Source organism: Nomascus leucogenys, chromosome 3 (genome assembly GCF_006542625.1).
Source record: "Nomascus leucogenys isolate Asia chromosome 3, Asia_NLE_v1, whole genome shotgun sequence".
Classification (NCBI taxonomy): Eukaryota; Metazoa; Chordata; class Mammalia; order Primates; family Hylobatidae; genus Nomascus; species Nomascus leucogenys.
Genome location: NC_044383.1, coordinates 146,881,128 through 146,895,913, shown reverse-complemented (window position 1 = coordinate 146,895,913; position 14,786 = coordinate 146,881,128). Strand labels below are relative to the sequence as shown.

The following is a 14,786-nucleotide window of genomic DNA, read 5'->3' as shown; positions in this document are numbered from 1 at the left end:
TGACTTCTCCCCGTGCTCAGTATGGGCTCTTTGCAGATGATCGAGTCCCCTTGCCAGCAGCAGTCCCCAGAGCCACCCAAGTCTCTGAGCTATCGCTGGTGCAGTGACTCAGGACCCCTGTCCGAGCCATGGAGCCTGGGGAAGACGCCCTGGCTACTTCCATCTGGGAGAACTTTAATTCCCCACCATCCACATCACTGACTTGTCAAAACCTCTGCAGAAAGTCTGCCTCAAGGCTAACCAAGAGGCCACAGGAATCATTTGATGGGAGATAATCTGCCGTTACCAGTAAGTCGGTTACTTGGCTAAGAAGAAATTGCTAGGATATTGTCTCTGATGCATCGATTCTGTGTATATTGGATTGTCTCATGTGGAAACTGAGGCAGTGTTGTCCTCTTTGGAAGAGGCAAATACCAGGTTTTGGGGGCCTTTTTGTGAGGTGGGAGGGAAGATGGAATGAGGCAAGTGTCTCCTGTTCTGACAGCATCTGTCTGTGCCATTGAATTGGACCCTGGATTATTCCTTCGTGGGTCATAATTGCATTTTGGCCTGTGTTTCTCCAGTGTGGATGTGGAACGCCCCTTCTTTCTATCACTTGCATTACTCTCTTCACTTCCACGTTATTTAGGCGACCCAGATAAAAAATGGCAGCACCGTTACTGGAAAGTGTAAGTTGGGGGTGGGCATCACCTTCTCCCTGCTAGCTGTTCTCTGCCTTTGCAGGAGGATCCCACTGGAAGACATCCCTGAAGACGATGACAGGTGCTCGGCCTGGCTGCACAAGCTCTACCAGGAGAAGGTCAGTGCACTGGGTGCCAGGGGTCCCTTCATGTTGCAGCTGTGGATGCGCCGTGTGGCTGTGTGGTAGCAGGCCTTTCTCCGGTGGGCGAGATCTCACAGAGCCAGTTATTAGTGAGTCTGGAGCTGCCCCTCTCTTGGCAATAAAGAACATAGCAAAATATTTTTTAAGGAGGGTTCACACACACACAATGAAGCTATTCTCTAGCTGTAGTGGACCAAGAAAGAAGTAATGGCCCCAATCGCCCCTGCTCGCATTTTCCTGCCTCTGGTCCTAAGGCAGGATGTGCTTGTGGGGTGGATGTTCTCTGCAGCAATGGACATGGTCTTGATTGCTTCTGGATCAACAATTCGGTTGTCAATCTGGTCTCAAAACATCTCCAGAATAAGCAGGATAAAGCCCCTACAAGGGTCCACCTTGGTCTTGGCTGGGCTCGAACCTGCTGTGGTGCCTCCTGTCCTGTTCCTGTCTGTGGTCCAGTTCCCCAGGGTCCCCGTACTTGTTCTGTCCTCTGAGCAAGGCCTTTGCTTTCATTGGTTTCTCCCTCCAAAGGCATATGCAAGGAGGGGAGTCTCATAACTACTGGATCTTATGAAGGAGTGAAGCTCAGCTTCTACTTGGTGGGAAAAGCACTTTCATGGCCAGGTCTCATTAACCAGTAAAGAATTATTTCTGATTCACCATATGTTTTAAACCCAAACAAGTCATTCCCTAGAATCAGATATATTCTATAGGATTCTGATGACCTTTACCCCAAATTCCATAAATGCAGGCTGGCTGACACGGGTTCTGTTTTTCTCTGTTCCTCAAAGAAGAGAATTACCCAGAGCTTCGCAGGATGCCCTCTGCAGCTGAGTAAGAACCGTAACCCTACCTACACTTGGCATGTGTTAGGATTTTAGTCCACAAGACTCTTAACAGACTCCAGTGTGATGGAGAAGATAAATGTGCCTCCTTTAGGCAAATTTCAGTCCAAAAGACTCGCCATCACCTTTAGTAGAGAAGCTCTCGTAAGTTTGCTCAGTTTTTGGAACCAAGATCCTGATACCTTTTTTCACTGATGATGCCTTTATGCCATCACCGCACAGAGCTGGCCATGTGGGCCTCTTTCCTGTGTGGGTTATGGGCATAGCTCTCTGGTCTCCCCTTACAAATACACAAATTACAACTTATATGTATGGACTCATTTACCTTGTCATTAGAGCATGAGTTGTGCAGATTCCCGGGCCCAAACCCCAGTGATTCTGTCTCTGCAGGCTAGAGGTGGAACCTAGAAATGTGTACTTCTAGCAAACTGTTTCTGATGCAGATGGCTTTGATGGAGATGGTCTGAGGCCTGAAGCTTTTTAACAACAAGATTCTAAGTTATCAAGGTTCTGTGCTGATGCACATATGTGCCCCGACAGAGAAACACAAAACCATATGGATCCCCCCTTCTGTTTTCATGCATGAGGCAGTATTTTTCTTGCTCTGTTTTCTGGTCTAATCATTGAGGCAGCATATAAAATGTTACTTTTATTTTTTGAGACTGAGTCTCACTCTTGTCTCCCAGGCTGGAGTGCAGTGGCCCGATCTCGGCTCACTGCAAGCTCCGCCTCCTGGGTTCACGCCATTCTCCTGCCTCAGCCTCCCGAGTAGCTGGGACTACAGGCGCCCACCACCACGCCCGGCTAATTTTTTTGTATGTTTAGTAGAGACGGGGTTTCACCGTGTTAGCCAGGATGGTCTCGATCTCACGAGGTCTTGTGATCTGCCCGCCTCGGCCTCCCAGAGTGCTGGGATTATAGGCGTGAGCCACCGTGCCTGGCCTAAAATGTTACTTTTAGCTGAAAGAAGAGTATGCTACGAAAAGGTTTAGAAAATGAGCCTCTTTTGTAAAGAGCCACATAAATCTACAACAAACGTGGGCCCTCAAGCCCATCAAGGCAAAGGAGATTTTTCTCAACGGGCCCTTCCTCTCCTATATTCAGGCAGAATGTGGTCATCGTGTAAACCAAGCTAAGAGGCACATCTCCTTCTTGTTAAAAGTCTCTTAGGGTGTTTTCCTCTAAACTATGTTCACATTTAAAAGATAGTGTTCAATTTGGTAGGGTTCTCAAAATGATCATCATCTACTCCAAAGCTCTTACACTACTGATGAGGAAATTCAGGTCCTAAGGATGAAGTGCTTTACCCAGTTTTCCAGCTCACTGATCAAAGCCCGGTGCTGGAGCCCAGGCCCTTTATCCATGCGGGGCTGGGGCGACACCGAGTTCTCTAAGCAGTATGTGTCTGTAAGCAGGCCTGGGAGGCTGGCCATTTGCCCTTCCGAGAAGATCGCTGACCAGTGAGTGGAAGTGGTGCATGGTTTCTCCAAGCAGAGTGGTGAATAGACGTCAAGGGACAATTCCTTTCTGTATCAGCCTATTTTGCTAGGAGCCTAGATCTAAAGCTTTACGTGCCCCAAATCTGGGTGTCAAAGTAGGATTTCATTTTAATGATCACCCTTTCAGTCAGAAGTGTGGTGTATGTCGAAAGACAATTCTGTTGATTTTGACCTTGGGATTTTAGGGCAGTAGTTCTCTGACTTTTCAATTTCATGGACAAGTAAAGTTTCTGCGAAATGGGAGGGGATGGCAGGCAGCCAACAGAGGTGTGCCAACATTCTGGTCTTTCCAAGCATGGACATAAAGAGAAACTGAAAGAGAAACTCTTTAATATGGGAAAGGCATCATCTCTGAAAACAGGGCCATCCTTTGAGTTGACCTAATTTAGCTTTATGAAAAATGCACAATATTTCTTGCTTGTTAGCATTTGGGACTCATGTTGTTGGAAGGCTTTGAGAAACCATTCATGCCCTTGTGTGATCTTCTGTGGACAAAAGCAGTTCCCAAATGAACTCGCTCTGAGGCTGAACCTACAACCTCAGAACCCCCTTTTTTTCCAGGGAGGTCATGATAGCCATCATGGTTTCTTAATTTTATGGGGTGAACAGATTCTAACTTTTCATTTCTAACTTAAAGTACTTTTTCAGGTTGTAATTTGACATTTGCAGAAGGGACTATAAATTGGCCATTAATGGTGCAAATTAAGAAATAGGTGAGGCTGGGCACAGTAGCTCAAGCCAGTAATCCCTTTGGGAGTAAGCACTTTGGGAGGCTGAGGCTGGAGGATCACTTGAGGCCAGGGGTTTGAGACCAGTCTGGGCAACATAATAGGAACCTCTCTTTACAAAAAAATTTTACAAACTAGCTGCGCCTAGCAGTACACACCTGTAGTCCCAGCTACTGGGGAAGGTGAAGTGGGAGGATCGCTTGAGCCTAGAAGTTCAAGGTTACTGTGAGCTATGATTGCACCACTGCACTCCAGCCTGGGCAACAGAGCAAGACCCTGTCTCTAAAGAGAAATAAGGGAAAGAAAGCTACATTCAGAGCCGTCTTGTGGAGGCCAAGGTCGGAAGCAGCTCTGGGTGGGGTGCAGGCATGGTGGCCCGTGGGAAACACTGTGCTCTCCTGCTCTGGCCTTCAAGGACAAGAACCATTTTGGGGACTGGCAATTGTTTGTTCACTTAAACCATAAGGGCATTGCTCCTTAGAAGGGCAGCAGGGAGCCTCAAGGCTTGGCCCCCATGGTAAGTCCTTTGCAAGTCCTGGCCGTGCACTCGGGTGATGTCTGCGGGCTGAGGCCGAGGCTTGCGAGCACTTCTCATGGAGCCTCTCTCACCCAGACTTGATGACTAAGAGGAGCCACTTCTTCCTTTCTGTTCCTCAACTTTCTCTTCTATTCTTTGTTCTTTCCTGTTCTTCCTCCTGTCCTTTGCTCCCTTCTTTCTTCTCCCGGGCCTTAAGACACAATTTCTTTGCTGAGCTGAGTTCCTGGGAAAGCTGAGCCGATGTGCTGTGTGGGCGTCTCCTTCGCACGCTTCCTCCCCAGTGCCTTTGTTGTGGGCTGCAGGGGGTGTTCATCCGGGGATCTGCCGCCTCTCGATAGGATCCCGTCCTCCTCTCGGCTCGTAGATTGATGCATCTTTCTGGAAACAAACCAACTCTCGTTTGTTCAATAACTACATTTCCCAGTTCCAACTTTATACTATGCCACACAGTAACACAGAAACAAAAAAAATGAGTCATTTCCTCGTGGGGCAAATTTTATTACAAAATGGGTCCATGACCAAGATCAGCCATGGACATTCTGCCAGAGCCTGGAGTCTGGCCAGAGCTGGCGGTGCTGTTCTCTCCCCGACAGTCAGTGGGAGGTGCTGCGGCAATGTCATGGGCCGTAAGTGAGGGGAGGGGTGAGATTTAGTGTTTTAAACCACAGACAAAGAAAACTTTAAAGTGAATGGGGCTGGGTGCAATGGCTCACGCCTGTAATCCCAACACTTTGGGAGGCTGAGGCAGGAAGATCACCTGAGGTCAGTGAAAGAGTCGGACTGACTCAAAGAGTCGGACCCGATCGGGCTCAAACCAAAGACGCTGGTCGCGGTCAAGAGATTTTATTGGAGGCACCAAGGCGACGCCACACGGAGGAGGAGAAGGAAGGAAGAAGGGGTGAGCTGCTTAGGTGCTGGGTTTTTATACTCAGTGGGGCTACGCGGGCATCGGTGATTGGCTTAGGGGTGGGGTTTGAGTAAAAGGCAGGAGGTGTTCTTCCCTGATTGGCCTTCTCTTGGCGGGCTCACGGGGTGGAAAACTGGGAACCGGGGGTGAAGAACCCGGAACCGGCGCCATCTTACTGTGCCCATGTTACCTAACATTCCTCCTTTTTTATTTTAAATGTCGGGGAAGGGGGCACCGTGATCTGTCTGGCTGCTTCCTGCTGAGTGGCGGCGTCGTGAGGAAGGGGTACAGGAGGGCCATTGAGGTTATATACGGGGCACAGTAAGAGTATAGGTCCATGAATGTTCCTTGTAGGTATAGGTCTTCTAATGACGTAAGCCAGTTGAGAGGTAAGGAGAGGTTGGTGATGAGCTAGCTATCTGTGCGAAGGCAGTTTACGAACCGGCAAAAGCGGGCCGGGCGCGGTGGCTCACGCCTGTAATCCCAGCACTTTGGGAGGCCGAGGCGGGCGGATCATGAGGTCAGGAGATCGAGACCATCCTGGCTAACACAGTGAAACCCCGTCTCTACTAAAAATACAAAAAATTAGCCGGGCGTGGTGGTGGGCGCCTGTAGTCCCAGCTACTTGGGAGGCTGAGGCAGGAGAATGGCGTGAACCCGGGAGGCAGAGCTTCCAGTGAGCCGAGATCGCGCCACTGCACTCCAGCCTGGGCGACAGAGCAAGACTCCATCTCAAAAAAAAAAAAAAAAAAAAGAACTGGCAAAAGCAGTAGGCTGTAGGTAGTGGAGTTGTAGTCATTTTGTAGGGCAATCTACTTTAAGAGGAAAATAAAGAGGGAAAACATTAGTTATGTCTAAGAAAAGGACAGCTACGTTTAGCACCTGGTAGACCTACTTTCGGTGAGCAATGGGGTGTACAACGCGGGCTGGACAGCGTCTGGAGGACTGGTACCGGTTGTTTGGTGTGCTGCCAGTTAACAGGGCGTGAGACTGTCCCTGGATTCTGCTGTGTCTTCGCAGGTCGCCAGCAGTTGATAATTTCTGAGGAGAAGCTGGTTAAATGTTTGGTTAGATATAGAATTAATTTGTTTTTTCATGAATTTGATGAGGCAAGGCAGGAGTGCACAAAAGGCAACGATGCCCATTACTGGGCCTAAAAGGGGAGAAGCCAGGCTATGAGGGGGGTCTTTAGGGCTTCCCATAAGGAGGCCTGGGACCTTATATCCATTAGTTTTCGTTTGATTTGGTTGAGGTTTTTTATGTTGGTTTTAACTACTTGAGACTCATTAATGTAGTAACAGCAATTTTCTTGTAAGAAGATACAAGTACCTCCTTTTTCGGCCGTAAGTCAATAGCGCGCCAATTTTGTAGGGTTACACCAGCTAGAGATGTGATTTGGCGTTGGAGGGCAGCTAAGGATTGTGCTGTTTCCTCAATGGCATCTTGCATTTGCATCTGGAAATCTGAGAGTTGGGAAACACTATATCCTAGAGAGGTGGCGCTGAGTCTTGTTCCTAGGAGGGAGGTTGTTAGGGAGATTCCGAGCATGATGGGAAGGAAGATTGCAGCTAGTTTGGAGAGAGTTAGATCTTGGGTGATTGAATTGGTAGGCTTGTAAGCTTTCGGTGAAGGAGAGTAAGGTGAGTTGACTAATGTAGTCAGTATACAGGGGCCGGGTAAGGAGGAGTTTGCAAAAGGTGGTGTTAAAAGCCTCGTGGTAGCTGCTGGTGTTGTAGCAAATGGGGAAACGAGTTTGTAAGGCGAGGAACATCAGAAATTGTAAAACTATTTGAGGGGGTAGATGACTTATTGGTGGGTATGGGCTCAGCTAAGGGAACGGCGGCAAGAGGGGGCTTGTTGAGGTTGGTGCATAGGAAACAATCGGAAGTGGGGACTTTGGAGGCATTTAATAGGTGTAATCCTTGGTTTAAGAAGAATAACCAAGAGGAACGTAGAGGGGTTTGATTTGTTTGTGAGTCTAGTTGTGATTGTAGCTCGGTCTCTCCTTGGATAATGTGTTTAATAATTTGGGAGAAGCCTTGTTGTGAGTCAGTCTTGAGGGATCGAGAGATGGTTATGGTTTGTGTGGGGTATGACCAAGCGTTACTGGGGTATATGCCTCCTGTAACAGATTGGACCCAGATGGGGTCTGTGGGGTTGGTGATGTGAATAGCATTTTGTTTGGTGGTGTAATATAAAAGGGGGTGTGTGTGATAGTTTTTTGGAAAATCCACTGCATGACACAGCTTGACCACGGACAACTATAATTTTGGGGCCATTCGGTTTTGCAGGCTGTGTTAGTTTGTTGATGTGGAAAGCAGACGGCAAAATGAAACATGTGGAAGAGGGGGTCTCACCCATTTTCTATCATGGAAAGTTTGGGGAGGGGAAGATTAACTGTGGAGGCATTAATGGAGCACCGAGTGTGGCTGATAAAGTTGGTGCGTGTCCGTCTGTTTAGGTTATATGATTCTTTGACAGTGAAGAGATAGTATGGCTGGGAGGAGGGTTTATTGGTGGATGACAGTGAGGTGATGCAGAGGATGGGAAGCCAGAGAAGAGAACGTGGAAGATGCATGTGGGTGGATAGTTAGTCTTCCGAGATGGGAGGAAGTGAAGGCGTTTTTGAGATGCGGAGTTTGAGGGGATTGTCAGGTATTGGTGTGCAGGTGTATTTGGTGGCTGTGGGAGTGCAGAGTATAATTTGGAGGGGGCCTTTCCACTTTGGGGTTAGGGGTATAGATTGTGTAGAGTTTGGTAAGGAGTAGAACACCCACTCCCCAGGTTTAAGGGGAAAAGAATGTTGCCGTACATGATTTTAAAGGGAGACAACAGGGTAGGTTTTTTGGGAGGACCCGAAGTTTAAACAGGGCAGTGGGTAATAGTTTTACCCAATCTTGGTGTAGTTCTAGGGTAAGTTTGGTTAGCGTTTCCTTAAGGGTGTGGTTTGTTCGCTCAACTTTGCTAGAGGATTGCGGATGGTAGGGGATGTGGAAGTGCCAGGGAATGTTGAGAGCAGTTGCAATGTTTTGTGAGATTTGGGATGTGAACTCGGGGCTATTGTCAGTTTGGAGAGAGGAGGGAATTCCGAACCGTGGGATGATTTTGGATAGGAGGATTGAAGCAACTGTACCTGCTCTCTTGTTAGTCGTTGGGAAGGCCTCAACCCACCTGGAAAAGGTGTCGACTATGACTAGAAGGTATTTAAACCTTTTTACAGAGGGCATGTGAGTAAAGTCGAGTTGCTAATTGCTCCCTGGAGTGTGTCCCCTAGCCTGGTGAGTTGGGAAGGGTCCTGGTCTTAAGGGGGTTTGTGGGTTGGTTCGTTGGCAGATGGTGCAGGTGGACGTGAGCTGTTTTAGAAATTATAAGTCAGAGTTGCTTAAAGTGAAGAAAGAACTGAGGAATGCCTTTAGGGCCTGAGGGCCGGTGTGGAAAATGGAGTGAAGGTATGTAAAGAGGGCGTGTTTGATGGGTCAGGTGGTTGTGTAGGTGTTAACTGTGTGGGCTGTGGGGGATCTGGTGGCTCATTAGTGATGAGCATTATGGTGGGAGGTAGAGTTGAGAGTGCTGCTTGTTTGGCCTCTGGGTCTGCTTTGTTGTTACCTTGTGTTATTGGAGAGGAGTTAATTTGGTGGGACTTGCAATGGGCAATCCCGATTTTAGTGGGAAGTAAGGAAGCCTGAAGGAGGCGGGTGATTTGAGTTGCGTTAGTGATGGAGGTTCCTCTTGTGGTAAGTAGTCCTCTTTCCTTCCAGATAGCCGAATGAGAGAGGATGATATGGAAAACATATTTGGAAAGTGTGAGTGAGGTGTCCACTGCCAACTCGAAAGCTTGGGTGGCTGCAATGAGTTCTGTGTGTTGATTAGTAGTATTGGGCAGCAGAGGTTTTGCTTCTATGATTTGAGTGAGGGAGACTATGGCGTATCCTAGAAGGTGCTGTCCTTGTAAGGAAAAAGAGCTCCCATCTGAGAACCACATAGAGGTTGTCTAAGGGCCCTTCTGTATTGGACAAGGTAGAAGGGATTCCAGGATTTCAATACAATTGTGTTGGCGGGGGGCACTGAGGATTGATTGGGAGGAGGATGGCAGGAGGGGAGCACATGGTTGAAAGAAAAGTGTGGGGTCATGTAGGAATGAGACTAGAAGGGAAAGTATATGGCTTTTATACGTAATGAAAGGCCTTTGGAGATTGGGCAAGTGTAGGGCTGGGGCCTTTAGTAAGGCTTGTTGGAGTGCTCAGAAGGGTTGTCGGATGGTGGTGTCCAGGGGTTCGGACGGGGCTCCTCGGGACAGATCACAGAGTGGTTTGGCTAATAAAGAGTAGTTGGGGAACCTGCTAGTCCTGGGAATGAAAGAACTTGTTTGGTTTTGGGGGTGGGGAGGCTCCGGATAAAGCCAAAGTGATCGCCTTTGACTCCTAGGTAGGTGACCTGTGTAGATGAGAGTTGAACTTTAAGAGGAGACACCCGGTACCCTTTGTCTGCGAGGAAGTTGAGGAGGGAAACAGTGTCGGTTTGGGAGATGGCTAAGGATGGGCTGCACAGGAGAAGATCATCTACATACTGTAAAAGGGTGGACTGAGGAAGACGGAGTAGTTTTAGGTTGGAGGTGAGGGTTTGGCCAAAGATATGGGGACTGTCTCGAAATCCTTGAGGGAGTACTGTCCATGTTAACTGACGGGATTGTTGAGTATCTGGGTCAGTCCAAGTGAAAGCAAAGAGGTTTTGTGATTGAGGGGAGAGGGGAATGGTACAAAAAGCAACTCTGAGACCTACTACAGAGAAATGGGTGGCATTAGGTGGGTGGAGGATAAGAGTATACGGGTTGGGAACTAGAGGATGGATGGGCCTGACGGCCTCATTAATGAGTCTAAGGTCTTGGATGAGACGGAACTTGCCATTGGGTTTTTTGACGGCTGGAATGGGAGTGTTAAACGGGGAATGGGTTGGCCTAAGGAACTTCTTCCTCAAAAGGTCTGAGATTATTGGTTGTAGTCCTTTTAGGCTGGAGGTGGGAAGGGGGTATTGTGGCTGACAGGGAAAGTGAAAGTGATGTGGGTTTTTGAGAAATATTTGTACGGGGGTACACTGTGCTAGAGAAGGGGTAGTGATATCCCAGACGGAAGGATTGACGTGTGGTAGGAGTGGAGGCGGAGTAGGAGCGGAGGTGAGGTCTGTGGAGCTTGCTAATAGGGCCACGAGGGATGTGCAGTTAGGGATGGCAGTTGGGTGGAAAGTGATAGAAGCTTTAAATTTAGAGAGAATGTCTCTTCCCAGTAGGGGAAGGGGACATTGAGGTATGAAACCGGTGGGGAAAATGTGGCCTGAGAAGGAGCAGGACAAAGGAGGTGTGGCCTTGGGGCGTATGGTTTGGCCTCCAACCCTGACTATAGGAGGTCCAAAGAAGGAGGTGGGACCCCAAAACTCCTGCAAAACCGAGAATGTGGCCCCGGTATTAAGGAGAAAGGTAACGGGACGCCCATCCACTGTTAGAGAGACCCTGGGCTCCTGTGAAGTGATGACATGTGTCGGGGGAGGAGTCCCAAGGCCCCGTCAGTCCTCAGTGGCTATTCCTAGAAGGTCTGGAGTTGGGCTGAGGGCCAGCTCAGCCCCCCTTCGGGGACCGGGACAGTCCACAGCCCAGTGACCAGGCTGGTGGCACTTTGGGCAGGGCCGACTGGGGGCCTGGGATTTGGACATTCTCGAACCCAATGTCCTTCTTTACCACATTTAAAACAGGGCCCAGGGGGCTGCCGTTGTGGATTGACAGATGTTGATTTGCGGCCTGGGGTGGACTGGAGAGAGGCTTGGAGCGCTTGTGCCAGCATTTGGCACTTTTGTCTCCTGGTCTTCTCGTCCCGATTGTGGTAAGCTTTGAATGCCATTGCCAGGATCTCAGTCTGTGGGGTGAAAGGGCCCCTGTCAGTTTTTTAGTTTAGCTCTAATGTCGGGAAAACTTTGTGCAAAAGTGGGACATGAGAAGTTGTCTGGCATCGGGGCCCTCGGGGTCTATGTTGGTATATTGTTGGAGAGATTTTGTAAGGCGGTCCAGAAAGGCGGACGGGTTTTCATGTTTGTTTTGTAGTTTTTTAAAATTAACAGCCTTTTGGGCCACCTTACGTAATCCGGCTACAAGGCAGGTGGCAAAATGGTCTCGAGAGGCGATTCCATTGTCTGTATTATAATCCCAGTGAGGCTCCTGTTCTGGCACTGCCTGTGCGCCTAAGGGTAAGGCTGGGGTTGTTTGGTGGACTTTATCTGCATAAGTGCGGGCTTGCTCTCAGACTCGCCTGCGCTCCTCGGGAAGGAGGGTGTTAGAGAGAATTATATAGATATTATGGAAAGTGAGGCTATAGGCTTGGAGGAGATATTGCAATTTTTTGATATAAGAGGCATAGTTAGAAGTGTAAGAGCCTATAAGTTAGCCATAGAGAAGGGTACATGGACACGAACAATGCCTTCTGCCCCTGCAACTTCTCTAAGAGGGGCGAGGACGGGAAGGTGTGATCTGGAACGAGTGGTGGGAGGGCTGAGCGGCGGAGGGGAGGGAGCCGGAGAGGTTGCGGAGGAAGGGGAAGGAAGAGAGAGGTCGGGGGAAGTGGTAAGGGGTGGGGCCGCCGCTGGCCGGGCGGCAGCCGGAGGGTGGGGCTGAGGGTGGTGATATGGCAGAGGTTCGGGTTGGTCGTCACCAAAACGAAAGGACTGAGAGGCCGGTAGAGGCCGAGGGCCGTGGGCCACCTGGTACCAGGATTTTCGGAGCGAGAAGGGGAAGGGACCCAGGCCGGAGGCGCGAGGAGGAGAGGGAGAAAACTCCGTTCCCTGCAGGCCGAGGCAGAAGTGAATGATAGCGGCCTACCACTGCCGTAGGGGCGTCGGGCAAAATGTGTCCGTCACGGGAGCGGCTAGGGTCTGGCGATTTGCCCGAGAGATAGGCCCGGGAGGGGAAAACTTACTTACCGAGATGAGGCCGGTGGTGGGCGAAGAGCTCGGCGAACAGGAAAATGGGTGAGGACCGGCCAGGGTCTGGACTGAGCCCGAAAAGGATCGGGGTCCCACTGAGAGGAAGTGGGGAGTCCCGATCCGAGTCACGGAGTGTCCCCTGTGGGCAGCTTCGGTGCAGCATCCACTCCATTCTCCCGCCAACCTATCGTGGAAGGCACTGCTGCCCCATTAGACAGACTGGGGCCTGGGCTCAGGGATGCAGATGACTGCCCTCAGAGGGTGGCTCCTAGGCCAGGCTGGCCTGGCGCCAGGGCTCATGCTCCACGCCCTGCATTCAGTGACAGCTGCAACGGCCCTGCCACTCCCAGTGTCCCTGTGGGAGGGGCGGCCAGATGCAGCTTTGAGAAGACAGCAGCTGCCTACAAAATGCTTTCTGGAAGGAGCTGCAGACCCCAGTTCTGCCGAGCCCCAGTGGCACCTGTGTACCTCTGCGATTCCCTTGGAAGCAGGGCCTCGGGAGGGACCTGCCACCGAGCCCTGTGTGGCGTCTAAGGGTCCTCTTTCCTGTCCCCCAGGATGCCTTCCAGGAGGAGTACTACAGGACGGGCACCTTCCCAGAGACGCCCATGGTGCCCCCCCGGCGGCCCTGGACCCTCGTGAACTGGCTGTTCTGGGCCTCGCTGGTGCTCTACCCTTTCTTCCAGTTCCTGGTCAGCATGATCAGGAGCGGGTCTTCCCTGACGCTGGCCAGCTTCATCCTCGTCTTCTTCGTGGGTGAGTGGAGGGCACGGGGCTGGTGGGTGCTGACAGCACCACCCTGGGAGAGGTGGCATCAGGGCTGGGACCAAGGCCATCTGTGTAGGCAGTTGTGCCGTGGATGAGGAGCAGGCTCAGCTTGCAGTCACAGGGAAAAATTAGACTTCAGGATGAGTACGAGGCCCTCGAATACCAGGCCTGGGACCCACTCCGCAGCCTGGACAGTCCAGCCTCCCACCCGGGGCTGGATTCCACACGTTCCCTGTTGGGTGGTGATGCAGCTGCCACTTCACTCTCGGACAGCCGGGAGTGCTCCCTCCCTGTCCTCTGCAGACAGCTCTGCCCATTGGCATCATTTCCTGAAGAAAGCCCTGTGCTGCAGCCTGGCGGGGACGGATGGGCAGCTCCCTGCCTTCCTCTGGGGGCGCCTGTGGCTTCTGCTTTGCTGCAGGTGGATGGCACTGAGTGGAGACGCTCGGTGACAGAGCTTTTCACGGATCTGCGCTGGCTCCAGGTGACCAGTATTCTCGGGCTACTGCTGCTTCTTGGCAGCAAGCCTCTGTGCACCCTACTCCTTGCCTGTATGGTGGGGCAGCCTGTCGTGCCTGCTTCCTGCCCTATGAACAGCAGGCCCGTGCTTCCTGGAACCAAGGAAGACTTCAGGATTTCCCTGTGAAAGGCCCTGTCTCCCTGAGCCTGGCATCCTCTCTGAGGCTTTGGAGAGCCCGGGAGAGATGGCACATTGTCCAAGCACACAGAGATCACGTGCTTCTTCCAAATGGACGGGACTCAGTTATTTTCTGTGAAACACAAAGATGCAGAATGCTCACTATAAAAGGCCCAAGCAACATACAAGCGCCAAAAATGGAAAGTGTGTCAGGAGAAAATTCCCATTGAGCCTACTTCCCAGATAATCGCTAATGACAATTTGATGCACATGGTTGTTCCAGTTTCCAGCATATATACATACATACATAAACTCACATCAGTGGAGTTTCTTCAACTCGCCTTTTCACCTGATCAATCATAACCACCAAAACAGGTCACAGCACATAAACCTATCTCATTCATTCTGACTGAGCCAACCAATTCTACAGCATATGGGTGCAGTAGACAAGCTGGCTCCTGTTCCTCAAATAGACCCTGCTATATAGTCTTTTGAAAAATTAAGATGTATTTTAGTGTTAAAAATTAAAATATTAAAACAACACCCATACCTTGTAAGGAAAAAAGATAAGAGGATGGAGAAGAAAGCACCTCATCTCCTTAAGGCAGGCCCAGGGGCACCCCCATTCCCCGCCATGCTGCTGAGGCTGGCCAAGGGTCCGGGGCGACTGCAGATGCCAGGGCCCCTGGTAGGGCGGGAGCAAGCTCAGCCCTTCTGCTTCAATAGCAGGCAACAGCAAGGCACACAGACCCATGCCGTCTTGGAGAAGGGCCCCTTCAGGATGAAGGCTGCAGACAGGGCCACCCAGGTGTGTAGCGAGTACCAAAAAAAGAAGCCCGAGCACTGCCCAGGGTGCCTTGTGGACGCAGGGCATCTCCAGGAGCATCTGAGGGGTGCAGTGTGGACACAGGGCGTCTCCAGGAGCATCTGAGTTGCTGACTGCCCTGGCCCGTTACTCTGAGCCTGCGCCTGACTGCATTCTTCCCTGAAGGACTTTGTGTTTGTGTCTTACTCTTCTAAGGCCACATGGTCCATGTTTTACTCACTTCTTTCTGCTCTACAATAACTCCACTCCCACTGC

General features: G+C 50.6%; 1 protein-coding gene across 3 annotated transcripts in view; it reads left to right on the top strand.

The window, feature by feature from the left end:
- AGPAT4 (1-acylglycerol-3-phosphate O-acyltransferase 4) overlaps positions 1-14,786 on the top strand; it is a 198,686-nt gene that overhangs the window by 176,386 nt on the left and 7,514 nt on the right. For all 3 annotated transcript variants that reach the window (XM_030809940.1, XM_030809941.1, XM_030809942.1), the window contains 2 exons: positions 724-799; positions 12,858-13,056. In XM_030809940.1, coding sequence (XP_030665800.1) covers positions 724-799; positions 12,858-13,056 — 275 coding nt within the window. The remainder of the gene's footprint in view (positions 1-723; positions 800-12,857; positions 13,057-14,786) is intronic.